The sequence below is a fragment of the Erythrolamprus reginae genome, chromosome 4 (assembly GCF_031021105.1).
Source record: "Erythrolamprus reginae isolate rEryReg1 chromosome 4, rEryReg1.hap1, whole genome shotgun sequence".
In the NCBI taxonomy this organism is placed as follows: domain Eukaryota; kingdom Metazoa; phylum Chordata; class Lepidosauria; order Squamata; family Dipsadidae; genus Erythrolamprus; species Erythrolamprus reginae.
The window spans coordinates 70,822,831-70,844,135 of NC_091953.1; the positions used below are offsets into that span (position 1 = coordinate 70,822,831).

The 21,305-nt window shown below is 44.9% G+C and overlaps 1 protein-coding gene across 1 annotated transcript in view; it reads left to right on the forward strand.

Annotated features, from left to right (window-relative positions):
* The window catches only part of CFAP47 (cilia and flagella associated protein 47), a 1,022,460-nt gene that overhangs the window by 96,255 nt on the left and 904,900 nt on the right, over positions 1-21,305 (forward strand). The window contains exons 10-12 of the mRNA XM_070750589.1: positions 88-298; positions 573-725; positions 3,171-3,354. Coding sequence (XP_070606690.1) covers positions 88-298; positions 573-725; positions 3,171-3,354 — 548 coding nt within the window. The remainder of the gene's footprint in view (positions 1-87; positions 299-572; positions 726-3,170; positions 3,355-21,305) is intronic.

The following is a 21,305-nucleotide window of genomic DNA, read 5'->3' on the forward strand; positions in this document are numbered from 1 at the left end:
ATAGAATTTATGGAATAAAATTCAATAATTTATATTTTGGTTTGCTTGTCCTATATAATTCACTTTTTATTTAAATTTTGACCCAAGGTTTAACACCATTGATTTCCAATGCTCCTGGGATATTTATAGCTAATAAGGGAAATCAACAAAGTGATGTTGCATCAATAGCACTACTTAAATCAGATAAGACACAATTACATGCTCACTGGATTAATAAGAATTTAAACAATGTACTAGTCGCTCTTCCTAATGATCGTCCTGCCAGCATAAGACCTGCTGAATGGCATAAGGATTACAGGTAATATAAATAATGATGATCTTGCAACATACTATGTTTCTTATTTTATATGCTTGTTTTGCCATGGCGAATATTATATTGGAAATCTATTTTCTTCTATTAGTGATTTTTATTTGTGCAGGTATGTATCTGTTAATATTTATTAAATCAAATTCCAATTATTATTTTTGTGTGTGTGTGTGTGTGTGTATAAAATGACTAATATTTTGTATCTTCAATGCATATTTAAATGTTCCATGTAGTGATAACGTTGTATATCATTGTTCTGATTTAGGACTATTTTCACAAAAGCTCCCAGATATTGCTACATAGATCCAGAGTTCTCTTATACAGCATATGAAGAACTGGAAAAGCAAATGAATAAAGACTACTATGCAGACTACATTCACAATTTCAGAAAAGTCCGTTTAAAAAAAAAAGAAGCTCAGTAAGTTGCTGCAAGCTGAAATACCCAATCTTTAATACTGAAACATTTATTATATACCTTTACTTATTTGAATGACTTTAAGTCTCCACTTATTCTATTAAGCATTTAGAAAACAACGCTTCAAAGAATTCAGAGGCAGAAACAGTCTGCAGACTTTCAAAATAGCGGTGTCTTTTCCTGAATTCATTTAAGACAGGGTTTTTTAACTGGGATTCTTGGAAATCCTAACGTTTCCAAAAGATCACTAGGGATTCCCCAGGAGATCTTGATTTATTTTTTAAAAGGCAGAAACCAAACATAAATTATAAATTCCAACATTGGGTTAGCCTGCTGGATCATGTATGGATGTGAGTGGGATTGCTGAGGATTAAAGGAGAAGTAGGAGGTGAGAGAGGGGGACTCAAGAGCCTCTTTGCTGGGACTTTCTTTGTGTCTGCTTTTTTACAGGTGCTTTGCCAAGATTTGAGGAGAGGTTGAAGAGTCCAAATACAGTGGTACGTTGGTACTCATTGTTAATTGGTTCTGAGAGGTGTGTTAAGTAGCAAAAACAATGAGTACCAAACAGATTTTTCCCATAAGGAATTGTTCTGCTGGCGTGTCTCAACCGCCCGTAATTACAGGCTAATTAGTCCAGGAAGACACACACCACACGATAAAAGGAAAACCCAAAAGTTTTTATAAACAGAAAAACAGAAACAGCTCCCTTTTTAAATGTCAAAGGGATTTTCTGGTACACACAAGGCACATGTTAAATGCAGTCCAATTGCTCACCCAATAACTGGGAAATTGAGTCCAATTCTAAAGTCCAGAGAGTCCACACACACAATCCTGAAGAGCAAAAACCATGATCTTGATGAAACAATGAATCAGATAAACTGCCATGAGGCTAAAACACCAGGCTGCAGTTTTATCTGTAGCACTAATTACAGCAGCCCCACCCAGCCACAGGTGGCCTCATTTTCTCTTCAGATATTGTCTCCTATACATCACTCTAGGCATGCGTGGATGTGTCATTAATTCTTGTTCAGAATCCAGGGATGATACAGATGACTGATCTCCTCCTGGGTTGTCTGCCAAACTCCCCTCTTCTCTGTTACTCACGCTTCCTTGGTCAGAGGAGACTTCGTCGGCAGATTCTACTGGGAGCAAAACAGGCCTGCGGAATGTGGATGTCTCCTCCATATCCACCTCCACATTCCTTGGGGCAGGAGCTGGGCCAGAGCTAACCACAACAAGGAATAATATATAATGAGTCACAAGGCAGCTGTTTCTGACAAGTTCTAGTTCGTTTTCCTCTGTAGGTTTTTAAATTATAAAGACACTGAAAAAAGTGATGTATAACTTTTTTCACTTTAAGTCCATTGCAGCATCCCCATAATCACATGAACAAATTTGAATGTTTGGCAACTGGTTCATGTTTATGATGATTGAAGTGTCCCAGGGTCAGGTGATCACCTTTTGCAACCTTTTCAGAAGCAGTTAATGAGAAAGTTAGATTCATTTAACAACTCTGTTACTAACTTAACTACTGCAGTGATTCACTTAAATGTGGCAAGAAACGTAAAATGGGGCAAAATTCACAATAAATGTCTCACTTAGCAACAGAGATGTTGTGCTCAGGGGTGGGTTCCATTTACCTTCTCTATCGGTTTGTATCACGTCAGAAGTGCATGTTTTGTCACAATGCGGAAATGACCCGCTGCGCATGCATAAAGGGTTCTTTGCAAGCTGCTTACAAGGAGTGGCGACTGGAGGGTTAGTTTAGGGGCATGGCCAGCTGGCCATTGCTACCAGTTTGGCAAGTGGGAGCAAATTTCCGCCGTCTGTTTGGGCAAACCTGGTTGTGCTGTTAACTACACAGAATTGTAAATAAGGGAATCCCTATTTTAATATCTCCATCTACCAAGTCAATAGAATTGCTTGATATTACATAGACCAGTGTTTCTCAACCTTGGCAACTTGAACATATCTGGACTTCAGCTCCCAGAATTCCCCAGCCAGCGTTTGCTGGCTGGAGAATTCTGGGAGTTGAAGTCCAAATATCTTCAAGTTGCCAAGGTTTGGAAACAATGACATAGACTCTACATGAACTTCTAGAGGATTCACATGATTATTTCTTCTTATACGTGAGGCAAGAAAACATTTGTTCAGTAGCATTGATAAACATTTTAAAAAGAATTTTACTTTCATACTCACTTTATAGAAAGTTGCCTTTGGAAAATAAGCAATAATTATTTTTGAAGAAAAAGTTCAAAGGTAGTGTGTGAACTGAATATCAATCAGAATTTTCAATAACGGTTTGGCAAGACACTTTTTGTAAGAATTTTCCCTTCATACACATTCAGTTAATAAAATCCAGCCAAGAAGTTAAAGTTCTGCAAAACTATGTAATATTTAGGCTGGATAGTTAAATATGACTTATCTTTATTTTTTCTGATATAATAGGATCTTCAGAATGCTTAATAATCCTGTGGACATAGGATTAAAGCCAGCATCAGGGCTAAATTCTCCTATGCTCAGGATTTTAAAATATGATAATATGGAGAAAGAAGCTGCTTGTGTAAACAGAAAGAGATTGTTAACTAGTAAAGAGCTAGCAGAAATCAAATCTACATCTATACAAAAAGAGGTACGTTTAGTACTGATGAATATGGTCTCTTACTCTTAACTTATCATAATATACTTGGTTTATAATATACTGTATTTTTGGAGTATAAGACACACCTTAGTTTTTGAGAAGGAAAATTGGGAAAAGAATCTGCTTACCATTAAGAAGCACATTATTTTAATCCCCTAGTTAGGGCTTTAAAAAAAACCTTTTTGGGAGAGAGTAACAATGAAAGAGCTTGCAAGCCAGTGAGAGCTGGAAACACTTGGAGCAAGTTAGAGCAATGAAAAAAACCTGCAAAGATTTAGGGCTTGGAAAACATTCTTAGCAGAGAGTAACAATAGAATAGAATTCTTTATTGGCCAAGTGTGATTGGACACTGATGCTTATTGGGTTTTTAAAATCAGAAATAAGCCCCCCCCCCGGCTGCTTGCAACCATTTTCACTTTAAAAAATGTTTAGGCTCCAAATTAGAAATATTTTTAACATCTTAGGCATTGATTTACTAAATTTAACATTGCTGATCATCATAAAAATATTTGGGGGGGGGGCTGGGGGCAAATCTTTTTTTGGGAAAAAAACTTTCACTTGTACTGTTTTGAGTTGTATAGGACCTAGACCAAAAAGATTTTTTTTAGGTACTTAAATGTGGTCTTTTTGAAAACTTGTTTCACTGGTAAACTAGTTTGAACATTTCTGCACAAAGTGATATGAAAATTGAACTGAAACAATTGATGCTTGTTGATTTATTTTGATAAAAAAAAAACCGCCCCCATTTTTGAGCATTTCGTATTAGTTTATATTTTTTTTAGCCTACAAATCTTTAAGGGATTTTTACCCAAAAGGTTTGATATACAAAATTGAACATTTCTGATCATAAGAAAAATATAAATGAACTGAAAAAAATCTATTCTTATTTGTTTATTTTCGAATATAAGACCATAGGGTCTTATACTCGAGTATAAGCCTACTCTAGTATATGCCTACTTGAGTATAAGCATGGGGGTGGGGGTGGAGGAGGCCATTTTATGAGCAAAATAAACCAATAAGCATCAATTTTTTCCGTTCAATTTTCATATTATGTTCAGAAATGTTCAAGCTACCAATCCCACACCAACTTTAGTAAAATAGAATGCATTTTGCAGGCAAAACTATCTATAAATTGAAAAAAGATTCACAAAAACGGGGGGTGGGGAGCAGGCTTTCATGTGCAAAATAAACCAATAAGCATTAATATTTTTCAGTTCAATTTTCATGTCATTGTGTGCAGAAATGTTTGAACTAGTTTCCAAGTGAAAAAAGCTTTCAAAAAGACCAAATATAAGTACCTAAAATAAGCAATTTTTGGTCCGGGTCAAATAGACCCGGAAAGAGCACAAGTGTATACTGTTTTTGAAGAGAACTGCAGGGTTAAATAATGTTCAGGAGAGAAGTATTTTTAATAGGAAAGTGAACACAAGAACAAGGGGGCACAATCTGAGGTTAGTTGGGGTAAAGATTAGAAGTAACGTGAGAAAATATTTTTTTACTGGAAAAGTAGTAGATGCTTGGAACAAACTTCCAGCAGATGTGGTTGGTAAAGCCACAGCAACTGAATTTAAACATGCTTGGGATAAACATATATCCATCCTAAGATAAAATACAGGAAATAGTATAAGGGCAGACCAGATGGACCATGAAGTCTTTTTCTACCATCAATATTCTATGTTTCTATGCTTCTATTTCTAAATTGGGTATCTCTATGATTCATTTTCTGCAATTTGGCATGTTGATATTTAAAGTATTTAACCTCCCCTCTTTTTAATAAGCTTTGAATTTTTAGAAACTGTTTTGTTCTAGCACTAAACCCCCCGGAAATCAGATGCACACCATCGGGTTTAAATATTAAAATATTTTAGTATGTATGAGAAGTATTTACAGTTAAAGGCCTTTAAAAGCTTTGCCGTAAGGATTATAAAGTCTTCTGGCTAGAGTCCGAGAAAGAGATAAACATGACAATAATATTCAGAAGCAGAGACGTTCCGAAGTTAGCTGGAAGCCCAGAGCTCCTCTGAAAGCCAAGAATGTGTCTCTTTGAATCACTGGCTGACGAAACAACAACTGGAAACTAGATGCTAGATTGAACCATGTTGTTGTCTGTGCAGAAGCAGCATGTTACACCATCTTAAATACCCTGAGGGCATGGCCCATTAGTCAGCAGTGCTACTCATGAGTAAACCTCCTTCTGAGTAACCACTCATGCCTTCTAGAGACCCTGAGAATCCTAGCATCAAAAAGGCTCCTCTGCTTCTCCTGAGTCACTCATCTCAGGAGTTGCAGAAGGCCCTGGTTGTTCTTCAGTCTCTGAACCCATGTCCTCTTCACTGTCAGTCTTATGTGCCAGGAACACAAGACACCTGTATTGCACCTCCACTGTCTCTGCATGTCTGATGCGTTTCCCTTCAGAGCCCAGGAAAGTAAAACTCCAACTCCATTTGATAGAGAAAGAATACTTTCACCAGGGAGAGAATGATGAGAATAACACTCCCTTAACAATATTTGAAACTTCAAACAGGGTAACCTACAGTGCATTTCCATCTTTCCCAAAATCCAATTTTTTCTCCCCCTCCCACAGTTACTAAGGAAGCCAAGGCAAGCAGGTCAAGAAGAAGAAAAAATGCAGAGCTCCCTCTACAACAAGGATATTAGTCCCAGGAAATAATAGAACAACAGTAATACCAATATTTATTTATTGGATTTGTATGCCGCCCCTCTCCAAGGACTTGGGGTGGCTTACAACATATCAAAACAATATACAATACACATATCTAAAAATCCAATTAATATAGCTAAAAAACTTTAAAAACTCTAATAACATTTAAAATCATTCATTCCCATTGACTCAGCAAGACATACTACACTTGTTGGCCAGGGGACTAGGGTCTAATGGCCCCAAGACTGGCAGCACAGATAGGTCTTTAAACTTTTATGGAGGGTGAGGAGGGTGGGGGCAGTGTGAATCTCTGGGGGGAGCTGATTCCAGGGGGCCGGGCCCCCCACAGAGAAGGCTCTTCCCCTAGGTCTCACTAAGTGATGTTGTCTAGTTGACGGGACCTGGTGAAGGCCGATTCTGTGGGATCTAACCAGTTGCTGGGACTCATGCAGCAGAAGGCAGTCCGGGAGGTAATCTGGTCCGATGCCATGTAGGGCTTTATAGGTCATAACCAACACTTTGAATTGCATCCGGAAACCAATTGGCAGCCAATGCAATCTGCAGAATACTGGAGAAATATGGGTATGCGTTGGAGGGCCTATAATCGCTCACGTGGCTGCATTCTGGATGATTTGAAGTTTCCGAACACTCTTCAAAGGTAGCCCCATGTAGAGAGCATTGCAGTAATCGAACCTCAAGGTGATAAGGGCATGAGTGACTGTGAGTAGAGACTCCCTGTCCAGATAGGGCCACAACTGGTGCACTAGGTGAACCTGGGCGAATACCCCCCTCGCCATAGCCGAAAGATGATGGTCCAATGTCAGCTGTGGATCAAGGAGGATGCCCAAGTTGCAGACCCTCTCTGAGGGGGGTCAAAGATCCCCCCCCCAAGGTAATGGAAGTGTCCTTGGGAAGCAGAATCCACAGCCACTCCGTCTTGTCAAGATTTAGTTTGAGACTGTTAGCACCCATCCAGACCCTAACAGCTGTGGCAGGTAGAACCCAAACGATGAGCCTGTTAGCACCCATCAAGACCCTAACACCCATGCAGACCCTACATCACTTCAAATATAAACATACAATAAATGAAAGTTCAAGGTTTGTCAGGATACTTAGAATGGAAAAGGCCAATCAATTTTGGGGCTTTCAAACCCTTTTCATTTATCCACTCAGCATATGTGGCAGGAAAATGTTTCCAAGCAACTAAATATTGCAACCTTCCTCTATGCCTCTTAGAGCCTAGGATTTCCTTGATGTCAAAATGCTGTTCCCCCTCAACAAGTAGTGGAACGGGGTGGGGTGGGCGGCCAGGGAGGGCTAAAGGGCCGATTCTGTGGTTTTAAAAGGCTCACATGAAATACTGGGTGAATCCTTCTCAGGGTTTTTGGTAGATCCAGTTGCACTGCTACTAGGTTGGTGATCTTTACAATGGGGAACGGACCTACATATTTAGGACTCAATTGCTTGGATTTCTGTGTCATCTGCAGGAACCTTCTAGATAGGAAAACTCTATTCCCTACTTGGTATTGCTTGGTCTTAACTCTTTTCTTATCTGCTTGGGTTTTATGAGCCTGGTGAGTCTCATCTAGGGCTTTATGAACCACAGGCCAATTTAACTGCAGTATTCAATCCACTCCTTTAATGGAAGGATTTGGGACTCTTCCTGTGGTAATTCAAGGATGGGTACAAAATCATGCCCGTATACAACCCTAAATGGGATGCTACTGTGCACAGTTATTATAGGCCACCTGTTGAATGGTAGCACATCATTCCAATTATCTTGCTGATAATTTATATAATACCAGAGATACTGCTCTAGCACATAATTAGTTTTCTCACGTGCCCCATTGGTCTGGGGGTGGGGGTGGGAGCTTAACCCCTTGATGGAGCCTATCAAAGTTAGGAACTCTTTCCAAAAAGCAGAAGTAAATTATACCCCCCAATCAAAAGATTATCCATTCAGGCACCCCGTGGAGCCTGTACACATGTTGAATAAACAACTTAGCCAGGGTTTTAGCTGATGGAATCTTTGGGCACGGTACAAAATGAACCTGTTTGGAGAAAAGGTCAGAAATTGCCCAGATAACAGTATTACCCCACTCTCAGGCAACTCAACAATAAAATCCACAGATATTTTCTTCCATGGTGCCCCAGGCTTCGCCACAGTCTGTAAAAGGCCCTGCTGGTTATTTAACTGCTACACAGATGGAGCAGCTAGCAACATAAGCTTCAATATTTGTTTTTCAATGAGAGCCATGAAAACTGCCTCTTCACTAAGTGCAAGGTTTTTACAAATCCAAAGTGTCCTGCCACCTTGGAATCCTGGGTTTTCTCCAAGACCTCCTCCCTTGCAAGGGCTGGGACATAGAGTTTAGATCCCACCTAAGCCAGTTCATCCTGAATAGTGCATCTATTTAATAGGCTATGAACCACTAATCAGTTTTTAAGGACTCCACGATCCAAGATTTAAGATCCACCAAGACCTCAGCTTTTCTTTCCTTCTGTGTCTGGGTGACCACTGGGCACGCCAGCTGCCTAACGGGGATGACAGATTGGACTGCCTCCTATCTGGCGCTGTTGTATTGGGACAACCTAGATAAAGTGTCTGCCATAAAGTCCTGTCCCCCCCCCCCCCGGGAGGTAGCATAGTGAAAAATTGAATCCAGCAAAATACTGTGCCCAGGAGACCTGATTGGGTGCCGCATGAATCCCAGCAACACTTCCAGTTCCGGTGAGGCAGCAAGAAGGAGGGAGGGAACTACTGCTCCACCGGACTACAGTGAAAAAACATCAAAATATAGGAGATTTCTGTACTTAACTCAGCGGTCTATTCATAATCCGGAAAGGTGAGAAGATCCTGAGGCCCTGCTGCTCGGTGGTGTTTTTTGCTCATTCTTTGCTGTGGAGACATTGCAGATAAGTCAGCTGGGGCTCGGAAAATGGCGGCCGCTAGTTGAATAGAGCCGCCTATTGCCTACCGCTTCCTGCTACCTGCCTCCTTCTGTATTTACATCTAAGAAGACAGGAGATTTGGAATCCCGGAAAGAGGAGAATTCCTCTCAGGAAGATCCCTGATGCCCGTGGAGTTTTTTGACTATTTTTTGCCGTAGGAATATCACAAGCTAATCAGTTGGGGCTCAGAAAAAGGCAGGTGCTAATTAGAATAGAGCTGCCTGCCACTTGCCATCTATCGGGGGATTGTAAGAACTGAAGAGGGGGATTGTAAGAACTGAACTAGACAGCCAGTTTTTCACCACTGAGCCAGACGGTCCTGGGACGCTGTGGTGCTGAATGGTGGGGGCGCCTGATGTCGGAAGGACTATCGGAACGGGGGCTGGTGCGCAAGACTGGAGCCAGAACGGCCATTACCGTAGGAAAAGATAACATTGAAAGAAGAGAAGGAGATCGAGGCCGAGGCTGAGGGAATATAACAAGCTATACCACAACAGTCTAGAACTTTTGAGGAGATTGTGCGGAGCTACAGACAACACAGAGCGTGGAGAATTGAAAATGCTGCTCGGGATGAATAGCAGACATTGGAGGTTGACTGGGTGACTGGTAGGAGCTAGGAGGGACAAAAAGACAGAGAAGTCTGAGGTAATAACAATCAAACCAGATGGACACAGACTGGGAGTGTTGGTCAGTGGCTGCGGCCAGCACTATAGTGACTATTCTTACCCAGAGACTTTGACATTTGGTTACTTGGACACTCACGCTGGACTCTTTCAGAACTTAACTGGAACCATCTTTCTTTTGATTACTTAAAGAAGTGCTGACTAATTGCTTTTTGTTAGATCCGCATACAGATAAAACCCAGACCCGGGAGCAGTTGACAGTTCTTTATTGCAGGTTAAAAACGGTAACAGGTATACAAGAAGAACGAACACCGGGCTGGTCAGACTGGCTGCTTATATCTGTGTAACCCAGCCCTACCTAACTTAGCTAGCCAATCAGCTTGCAGAATTGTTCCACACCCCAATTATGGGTAATTACAAACCCTGATTGTCCTCAGGACACAACACCCCTTCCCACCTAATAGGTACACACAAAATCCTCTAAATATGCAGGTCGTTTGTGTGACCTTAGAGAACGGCGGGGTTCGACCTCTGGTGGGGAAACTGGTGACTCTGTTTCTATAGGCAAGGATTGTAATTCTACTTCTGTGTGGCTTCCTGATGTGATGATTTCTGTAATGGTCCTAGATGTTGATTTTCCATGGAGGGAGTGATCTCTATGTGGTCGGGTAATGTAGAGCCGGTTGGTTGGACGGGTGGTGCTTGTGATACTGGTGTAACGGCTTGTAACATTCGACGACGTAGTTGATCTATGTGCCGGTGCCAGATCCATCCGTCCCCTAGCTGGACCCTATAAGAATAAGGTCCAGTTATATCAAAGACCCAACCTGGCTCCCAATGATGTTCTCCCCACCCATAACTCCGAGCATATACTGGGTCTCCTTGGGCAAATACTCTCGTACATTTTGGTGGTTCCTTATCTATGTTAGGAGTATATGTAGGATGGATCCGATCTAGTCTCGTATGCAAACGCCAGCCCATAAGTGCCTCTGCCAGGCTCCTGCCTGTGGTGGGGCGGGGAGTTGAATGTTGAGTAATTAAATAGAGGCACACCTTACTTTTCCAATCCAGTCCTGTAAGATGGCCTAAGGCCTCTTTTGTGGACTGCACAGCCCTCTCCGCCCGGCCGTTACTTCTCGGATGCCAAGGGGCTGTTAAAGTTTGCCTAATTCCTAAGGTAGCTAAAAATACTTGGAATTGTGCAGATGTAAACTGCGGTCCATTATCGGTCACTAACTGATCGGGTAACCCATGTGTGGAGAAGTGTCGAGATAGAATATTAGTTACACTCTCCGATGTTGTAGACTGTAAGATATCTACTTCGACCCAGCCTGAATAAGCATCTACCAATACCATAAATTGATGCCCATGGAAAGGGCCGGCCAGGTCAAGATGGACCCTAGACCATGGTCTTCTAGGTAATTCCCACTGCTTGGGCGTGTTTCCGGTGGCATAGGTCTGGAGTTCTGACACTCCCTACAGCGCTCTACCCACGTCTAACCCCGGCCACCAGACATAACTACGAGCCAAGGCCTTCATCTGGACAATGCCTGGATGGCATTCATGGAGGAGGCTTAAGACTGTGTCCTGTAAGGACGGGGGAACAATGACTCTTGATCCCCACAACAAACACCCTCTATTCTTAGATAACTCACTCTGCCTTGTCTGGAATGGTATAAATTTACTGGGTATGGCCACCCCCGTTTCACCCAATCAATAATTTGGGAAATAGTATTATCTGTAGAGGAGTGGGCTGCTATATCGGCTGCAGACAATGAATTACTAAGTTCCTCTATCAGGAGGACCTGTGATGTTGGTGACGGGTCCATAACCGGCACTGGTAAAGGACAACGGCTAAGGGCATCTGCGTGTGCCATGTTCTTCCCAGGCCGATATTGCAATTGATAATTATAGGCCGCTAAAAATTCCGTCCACCTGGTCATCCTGGGAGATGTAAATTGAGGGGATTCCTTAGTGCCCGCTAAAATACCCAATAACGGTTTATGATCTGTTTGCAAGACAAAAGGTCTGCCATATAAATAATCGTGAAACCTTTTAACTGATGCAACAAGGGCCAAGGCCTCCTTGTCCGTCTGACTATAATTTCTCTCGGTGTTGGACAAGGTCCGTGAGAAATATGCCACGGGGGCCTGTGAGCCATTAGGTAATTGATGGCTAAGCATGGCACCTATACCATAGGGCGAAGCATCTGCCGCGAGTACCAATGGCCACTGGTCATTATATTGAATAAGGACTGCGTCAGACGTCAATAGGTCCTTAACTGCTTTAAACGAAGCCTGTTCCACATCTCCCCAAACCCATGGCCCATCGTTTCCCAATAGTCAATGTAAGAGTTCTGCTATCGTTGCCTTGTGTGGCAAGAAGGTGTTATAAAAGTTAAGAAGGCCTAAAAAGGCCTGTAATTCAGGCTTATTGGCAGGTGCCTGTTTAATGGCTGATATCTTGGCCTGTGTTGGATGAATGCCGGCAGCATCAATAGTATAACCTAAAAAATCAACTCGGGGAACTCCTATTCGACATTTACTACGTTTTAGTCGCAAGCCTGCCTTCCTAAAACGCGATAGAATGCCCCTAACCCGTGTAAGAAGTTGTTGTTGTGAGGCGGCTGATATAAAAATGTCATCAAAGTAAGGAGTTACCCCAAGTAATCCATATAACAGCCTCTCAATGATGTTCTGAAAAAGGCCAGGAGCCACACTCACGCCAAACTGGAGGCGGCGACAACGGAATGCGCCCCGATGGGTGACCAATGTTTGAGCTTCCGCGGTGGCATCATCCACCGGGAACTGTTGGTACGCTTGCGCCATATCCAATTTGGCAAAACCCGACCCCTGACCCAGGGAGTGTAATAGTTGCTGTACCACCGGTACCGGGTAAGGATTAAAATTGAGGGCATGATTTAGTGTTGCCTTGTAATCTCCACATAAGCGGAGAGATCCATCAGGTTTAACAGGGATTACTAGTGGTGTTTCCCATTTAGCGTAATTGGTGGCCTCTAAAACCCCTTGCTGGATAAGCTTGTCCAACTCTGCATCTACCTTTTTTCGTAGCGCGAAAGGCACTCGTCTAGGTTTTAATCTAATAGGGGCCACTTTTGGATCCAAATTAAGGGATATTGGTGTTCCCACATAGCAGCCCAAACTATTGCTAAATACATCCGAGAACTCATCAAATATACATGAATATATGTCAGAGGTTACTGAATGAATTCCTGATACGGACAACCCTAATTTGGTAAACCAGTCCCTCCCCAATAACGATGGTAGAGGGTTAGTTACAATTATTAATGGGAGAATCCAAGAAAATGTCCCCTTTTTCACATGGAATTTTCCCTCCCCTTTGGTTGGAATTAGGTTTCCTTGATAATCCCTCAGTTTCACACTTGTTGGGCCCAACTTAACTTTAGATGGGTCCACAATCAGGTAGGCAAGTATGTCCCAGGAAACCAAACTCCTGGCGGACCCAGTGTCTACTTCCATTTCTAGGGATGACCCTTCAATAGTTACAACCATGGAAATTTTTTTCGTCCCACCTCCAGCTGCTAGAAATACTTCTTCCTCCCCGTCGAACAATTATTGATCCGCTTTTGTGGCGAAACAATCACCTCGTCGTCCCGACAGATGTTGTTGCATGTGACATGAGGGTGTAGCACGCCTGGCGGTTTGGTTAGGTGTTGAACGACAGACTCTAGATAGATAACCCGCTCTTCCGCAGCTGTAGCAGGTTGCAGTGCAGAACTGACATGAAGAGCGAAGGTGTGGGTCTCCACAGCTAGAGCACGGTGGGTAATTTGATCGTTACACCGATGTAGTCCTCTGCTTGGCTCCAAGGTTTGATGTACGATGGCGGTTGGTGGTGGTATGAAGGCGCGCAACTGTTTCGCCACAGTTTGCGTTGTCCATAAGGGGGTAAGTTGTTGCATAGATGCTTGTTTGTGGAAGAGATTTTCCCGTTTCCAGGATACGTCGTTGTATGTCTGCGGAAGAATGAAGTGACGTCTCTGCAGCGCAGGCATCGTCAATAGCTATAGCTAGTGTAAGTTTAGAGTGGGCCAAGAGGCGGCACTGCAGCTGGAGGTCTCGCACCCCACAAACCAACTGTTCTAATAGAGAGCGTTCCAAATTTTCAAAGTCACAGTCTCTTGCTGCGTCACGGAGGGCAGCCACATATTGGGTGATTGATTCTCCCTCAGTTTGGATACGGCGTCTAAAATGGAAGCGACATAAAATGAAGGATGAAGCTGGAGCGTAATGTTTTTTAAGTTTGTCCATCAGCTCTTCCCATGGAACTTGGTAAACCACCTGTGGTGCTACAAGAGCGCGTGCCATACGAAACACGGTTTTATCACAAGCATTTAAAAAGCAAGCAATGCGGTGAGCTTCTGATAATTCCCTAAGATCTTGTACTTTTAGATAACATTCAAAATGGTCCAAAAAGCTTTCCCACGTATCACTACTAGGGTCAAATGGGTCAAAAGGCACAAGAAACGAACTTTGGCTCGCCATATTAATAACCAATCCTCCAGTACACACAGGTGGCTTTTGGCAGCAACAACAGCACAACACAGGTGGCTTCAAGAAGAAAAAAAAAAGAAGGATAAAAAAGCGAAGGGGAAAACACGATTCTTCCAGGGCTGCCAGACAGCTGAGTCCCTCGGCGGCAGGCAGACGGCTCCACGAGATTTCCGGCAACCACGGAAGCAGGAACAAGTGATTCGGGAGGGTTCCCCCGCCCGGGCCGTCAAATACAGCTGGGACCTGGGCGGTAGCAGCAGCAGCAGCGTGGGCGGCAACAAAATGGCTGCTCGGAGAGGTTTCCCGGCCAAAACAGCTAAAAACTTGGGGTCTTCTTCTCCAGTAGTGGCAGTAACGGCATTCAGGCTTAGAATAAGCTCTCTCAAACCCCCAACGCAGATGGTTTGTAGCAAAATCAGCAATAGCAATATCCAAATGGCTCAACAACAACGGAGCCAAAAAAAAAAAAAAAGAGGAAGTAACCCGAAGAAGAAGAAGAAAAAAAGCAGTGGTGGCTAAGCAGGAATCCTGGTTACCTTAAGTCCATAAAACGCTTTTTTCCTCGTCGCCAAATGTTAGATCCGCATACAGACAAAACCCAGACCCGGGAGCAGTTGACAGTTCTTTATTGCAGGTTAAAAACGGTAACAGGTATACAAGAAGAACGAACACCGGGCTGGTCAGACTGGCTGCTTATATCTGTGTAACCCAGCCCTACCTAACTTAGCTAGCCAATCAGCTTGCAGAATTGTTCCACACCCCAATTATGGGTAATTACAAACCCTGATTGTCCTCAGGACACAACACTTTTTTCCTATATTTTATATTTATATTTATTCCTATTTTTAATGCTTTTAAAAATGTTTTTTACTCTTTTTACCTAAATTATTAGGGGTGGTGTTTAATGATGGCTATATGTAATAATTGGAATTAATGGTATGAATGGGGTTATGAAATAAATGCATATAGTGTAGGTGGGACGTTTAGCTCACCTGGTTATGGAGGGACAGGAGAGTTGGGGGAGCCTATCTCTGGGGTGGCAGAGGGCCAGAAAATTTTGGTTGTGCTAGGGAGAGGCAGATATGGCAGGAGCCATGGGGCAAGCCATTCTGGGGGAAGAAGGGATCGCTGCCTGAAAGTGATCCCTTGTTCCAGCTCCATGACCTCAACCCAGGGTACTGGTGACGAGTGTAATCCAGGCCCTGGGCTCAAGCTGCTGCTCCTCAATGCCAGGTCGGTGGTAAATAAAGCTCTCCTCATCCGGAATTTGATCCTGGATGAGGAGGCCGACCTGGCATGTGTGACTGAAACCTGGCTGGGCCCAGAGGGAGGAGTTCCTCTCTCAGAAATCTGCCCAGCCTGGTTTCAGGTATGGCATCAGCCTTGACCCCAGGGAAGGGGAGAGGAGTGGCTATTATAGCCAAGAAGAACCTTTGCCTACATAGACTCGTTGCTCCCGAGATCGCGGGTTATGAGTCACTCCTTGTGAAGTTGGACTTAGGGGTTCATGTGGGCTTGTTGCTCATGTACCTGCCTCCCAGCTGCATGGCTGGGTCCAGGGAAGGCTTCTTGAGGAGGGGGCACACAAGTGCCTCCTTGTAGGGAGCCAGAAAGGACCCCACCTCAAAGAAGTGTTGACAATCTCCTGGACCCAGCTCTGGACCCAGGTTGGCGGTGGAGTTCCCCAGACTTATTGTTCTGGGGGACTTCAATCTACCGTCACTTGGCAGTTCCTCTGGGTTAGCACAGGAGTTCATGGCCACCTTGACAGCCATGGACCTGACAAGTAGTTTCAGGTCCGACTCACGAGGGGGCCACGCACCTGACATGGTATTCATCTCAGAGCAACTAAGTAATGGTCTGAGATTAAGGGGCTTAGAAGTGTTGCCTTTGTCATGGTCTGACCATTTTCTATTGCAGCTTGATTTCCTGGCTCCAATCCTCCCCCGCAGGGAGGCGGAACCGACTAGGTTGTTCCACCCCAGGCGCCTGATGGACCCAGAGGGCTTTCAGAGGGCGCTTGGGGTTCTACCAGATTCACTTGTCCACAGCTTGGCAGAGTCTCTTGCCATGTCCTGAAATAGGGCTGTGACAGAGGCTCTTGACCGAATTGCGCCATTGTGACCTCTCTGTGGCACTAGATCCTGGAGGGCTCATTGGTTTACCAAGGAACTCCGGGAGTTGAAATGCCAAAAGAGACATCTAGAGAAGCGATGAAGGAAAAGTAAATCTGAATCCAACCGAACACTTGTAAGAGCTCATATTAAGACTTACAAAGTGGTGCTCATGGTGGCAAGATGTGCGTATCGTGCCACCTTGATTACATCAGAGGAATCTTGCCCGGCTGCTCTGTTTAGGTTGACCCACTCTCTTCTTAATGAGGGGGGGCTGGGGAGCCCTTACAAAGTAGTGCCAAGTATTTTAACACATTTTTCACTGATAAAGTTGCTCGGATCCGGATGGACCTTGACTCCGATTGGGTAGCAGAGTCAGCTGACAAGTCAGTCGAGGTGACTGGGGCCCATCCATGTCCATCTGTCTGAGAGGAGTTTGACCTGGTGACACCTGATGAAGTGGACAAGGCCATTGGAGCTGTGAGTTCCGCCACCTATTTACTGGATCTGTGTCCCTCTTGGCTGGTTTCGGCCAACAGAGAGGTGACGCGGAGCTGGGTCCAGAAGATTGTCAACACCTCTTTGAGCGGGGGTCCTTTCTGGCTCCCTACAAGGAGGCACTTGTGCACCCCTCCTGAAGAAGCCTTCCCTGGACCCAGCTGTGCTTAATAACTACCATCCAGTCTCCAACTGGGGAAGGTTGTTGAGAAGGTGGTGGCACTCCAACTCCAGCGGCCCGGCTACAGCACGGAAACTACTTTGGTCACGTTGATGGATGATCTCTGCGGGCCCGGGACAGGGACTTGTCCTCTGTCCTGGTGCTTCTTGACCTCTCAGCGGCTTTCGATACCATCGACCATGGTATCCTTCTGCGCCGGCTTGAGGGGTTGGGAGTGGGAGGCACTGTTCTACAGTGGTTCTCCTCCTACCTCTCCGGTCGGTCGCAGTCGGTGTTAGTGGGGGGTCAGAGGTCGACCTCTAGGTCTCTCCCTTGTGGGGTGCCTCAGGGGTTGGTCTTCTCCCCCCTGCTATTTAATATCTACATGAAACCACTGGGTGAGATCATCTAAGGGTATGGGGTGAAGTATCATCAGTATGCTGATGATACCCAGTTGTACATCTCCACCTCATGTCCAGTCAGCGAAGCAGTGAAAATGATGTGCCAGTGCCTGGAGACTATTGGGGTCTGGATAGGTGTCAAACTGAACCTGGACAAGATGGAGTGGCAGTGGGTTTTGTCTCCCAAGGACAATTCCATCTGTCCGTCCATTACCCTGGGCGGGGAATTACTGCCCCCCTCGGAGAGGGTCCGCAACTTGGGCATCCTCCTCAATCCACAGCTGACATTGGAACATCATCTTTTGGCTGTGGCGAGGAGGGCGTTTGCACAGGTTCGCCTGGTACACCAGTTGCAGCCCTATTTGGACAGGGAGTCATTGCTCACAGTCGCTCACACCCTCATCACCTTGAGATTCGATTAGTGCAATGCTCTCTACATGGGGCTACCTTTGAAAAGTGTTCGGAAACTTGAGATCCTATAGAATGCGGCCGCAAGAACCATTGTGGGGTTACCCAGGTTCACCCACGTCTCTCCAACACTCCGTGGTTTGCATTGGCTGCCAATCAGTTTCCTGTCACAATTCAAAGTGTTTGTAATGACCTATAAAGCCCTACATGACATCGGAGCAGAATATCTCTGGGATTGTCTTCTGCTGCACAAATCCCAGCGGCCTTCTCCCGGTCCCGTCAACTAAACAATGTCATCTTGCGGGTCCCAGGGGAAGAGTCTTCTCTGTGGCAGCCCCGGCCCTATGGAATCAACTCCACCCCAGAGATCATAACTGCCCCCACCCTCCTTGCCTTTTGTAAGTTGCTCAAGACCCACCTATATCGCCAGGCATGGGGAAATTGAGAAATCTCCCTCAGACTTATATAGTTTATGTTGCTTGTGTTGGATGATTTTTAAATAATGCATTTTTAGATACAGTGGAACCCCGACATACGAGCAGCTCTACTTACGAGCTACTCGAGATACGAGCTGGGAGAGTAGAGAAATTTTTGCTCGACTCCCGAGCTCACATTTGGGATACGAGCCGAGAAGAGCCGGGCTGGCTTGCTTTGCTTCCGAGCTGATGCAGAGCCGAATAAAGCGTCACGCCCCTCTGACGCTTTCGGCGGCTTCCGAAGTGATGCTGGGCTCTTTTGCCGCCAAAAGCGTCAGGGGGGCGTGACGCTTTATTCGGCTCTGCATCAGCTCGGAAGCAAAGCAAACCAGCCCGGCTCTTCTCAGTATCCAGCTCTTGGTGAGTCCTTGGCTTCTGCTGGGGGTGCAGAAGCGGGCGGGGGGGAGCAAAAAAAACGGACGGACGAGCACTCGCTGCGAGAGGCGGGTGGGGGGGGCAAAAAAACCGGACGGACAAGCACTCGCTGCGAGAGGCGGGCGGGGGGGGCAAAAAAACCGGACGGACGAGCACTCGCTGCGAGAGGCGGGCGGGGGGGGCAAAAAAACCGGACGGACGAGCACTCGCTGCGAGAGGCGGGCGGGGGGGGGCAAAAAAACCGGACGGACGAGCACTCGCTGCGAGAGGCGGGCGGGGGGGGCAAAAAAACCGGACGGACGAGCACTCGCTGCGAGAGGCGGGCGGGGGGGCAAAAAAACCGGACGGACGAGCACTCGCTGCGAGAGGCGGGTGGGGGGGGCAAAAAACCGGACGGACGAGCACTCGCTGCGAGAGGCGGGCGGGGGGGGGGAAAATCGGACGGACGAGCACTCGCTGTGAGAGGCGGGCGGGGGGGGCAAAAAAACCGGACGGATGACCACTCGCTGCGAGAGGCGGGCGGGGGGACAAAAAAACCGGACGGACGAGCACTCGCTGCGAGAGGCGGGCGGGGGGGGGAAACCGGACGGACGAGCACTCGCTGCGAGAGGCGGGCGGGGGGGGAGCAAAAAAAAACCGGGGCACTTTCGCTGCGAGAGGCGGGAAAAAATAAGCAAGAAAAAATAAGCAAAAAAACCCGGGGCACTTTCGCTGCGAGAGGCGGGAAAAAATAAGCAAGAAAAAATAAGCAAAAAAACCCGGGGCACTTTCGCTGCGAGAGGCGGGAAAAAATAAGCAAGAAAAAATAAGCAAAAAAACCCGGGGCACTTTCGCTGCGAGAGGCGGGAAAAAATAAGCAAGAAAAAATAAGCAAAAAAACCCGGGGCACTTTCGCTGCGAGAGGCGGGAAAAAATAAGCAAGAAAAAATAAGCAAAAAAACCCGGGGCACTTTCGCTGCGAGAGGCGGGAAAAAATAAGCAAGAAAAAATAAGCAAAAAAACCCGGGGCACTTTCGCTGCGAGAGGCGGGAAAAAATAAGCAAGAAAAAATAAGCAAAAAAACCCGGGGCACTTTCGCTGCGAGAGGCGGGAAAAAATAAGCAAGAAAAAATAAGCAAAAAAACCCGGGGCACTTTCGCTGCGAGAGGCGGGAAAAAATAAGCAAGAAAAAATAAGCAAAAAAACCCGGGGCACTTTCGCTGCGAGAGGCGGGGGGAAAAAAAAGCAAAAAACCCCTTCTTCTAGCGGCCCGCGCGCGCGTTCGTGCCCACGCTCGTCCCTTCAGCAGCAAGGGAGGGAAGTCAGAGGGCGAGGGCTGGAGAGAGAGAAAGAAGGGAAGGAAGGAAGAGAAAGAGGGAGGGAAAGGGAGAGGGGGGAGAGAAAGAGAGAGAGAGTGAGAGATGCTCAGTGAGCCTTTCTTTGAAGTTGCCTTTCTTTCTCTCTTTATTCATTCTTCTTTCTTTCTCTTTCATTCTTCTTTCTTTCTCTTTCATTCTTCTTTCTTTCTCTTTCATTCTTCTTTCTTTCTCTTTCATTCTTCTTTCTTTCTCTTTCATTCTTCTTTCTTTCTCTTGCTTTCTTTCTCTTTCATTCTTCTTTTTCTCTCTTTCATTCTTCTTTCATTCTTTCTTTTTCTCTCTTTCTCTTTCATTCTTCTTTCTTTCTCTTTCATTCTTCTTTCTTTCTCTTTCATTCTTCTTTCTTTCTCTTTCTTTTTTCTTTCTTTCTCTTGCTTTCTTTCTTTCTCTCTTTCTTTTTCTCTCTTTCATTCTTCTTTCTTTTTCTCTCTTTCTCTTTCATTCTTCTTTCTTTCTCTTGCTTTCTTTCTTTCTTTCTCTCTTTCTTTTTCTCTCTTTCATTCTTCTTTCTTTCTCTCTTTCTTTTTCTCTCTTTCTCTTTCATTCTTCTTTCTTTCTCTTGCTTTCTTTCTTTCTCTCTTTCTTTTTCTCTCTTTCATTCTTCTTTCATTCTTCTTTCTTTTTCTCTCTTTCTCTTTCATTCTTCTTTCTTTCTCTTGCTTTCTTTCTTTCTCTTTTTCTTTTTCTCTCTTTCATTCTTCTTTCTTTCTCTCTTTCTTTTTCTCTCTTTCTCTTTCATTCTTCTTTCTTTCTCTTGCTTTCTTTCTTTCTCTCTTTCTTTTTCTCTCTTGCTCTTTCTTTCTTTCTCTTTCTTTCTTTCTTTCTCTCTTTCTTTTTCTCTCTTTCATTCTTCTTTCTTTCTCTTTCATTCTTCTTTCTTTCTCTTGCTTTCTTCTTTCTTTCTCTTTCTTTCTTTCTCTCTTTCTTTTTCTCTCTTTCTCTTTCATTCTTCTTTCTTTCTCTTGCTTTCTTTCTTTCTCTCTTTCTTTTTCTCTCTTGCTCTTTCATTCTTCTTTCTCTTGCTTTCTTCCTTTCTCTTTCTTTCTCTCCTTCCTTCCTTCCTTTCCTCCCTCCATTTCTTGCTTTCCTTTTCCTTCCTCTCTTCTTTCCTTCCTCATTCCCTTCTTTCACTCCTTCCTCTCTTACTCTCCCCTTTCATAAGTTTGCTTGCTTCCTTCCTCTGTTCCTGTCCCTTCCCTCTTTCCTTCCTTCCTTCCCACCCACCCTCCGTCCATTCATTCACCCATTCCTCTCTTGATCGCCCCTTTTACGGCGCCGCTGACAGCTAGCTCCCCACCACCACCGGGCCATGGAAAACTGGTCTAGCTTAAAGCCGGTCCCTGGTGCAAAAAAGGTTGGGGACCTCTGTCCTACAGGATT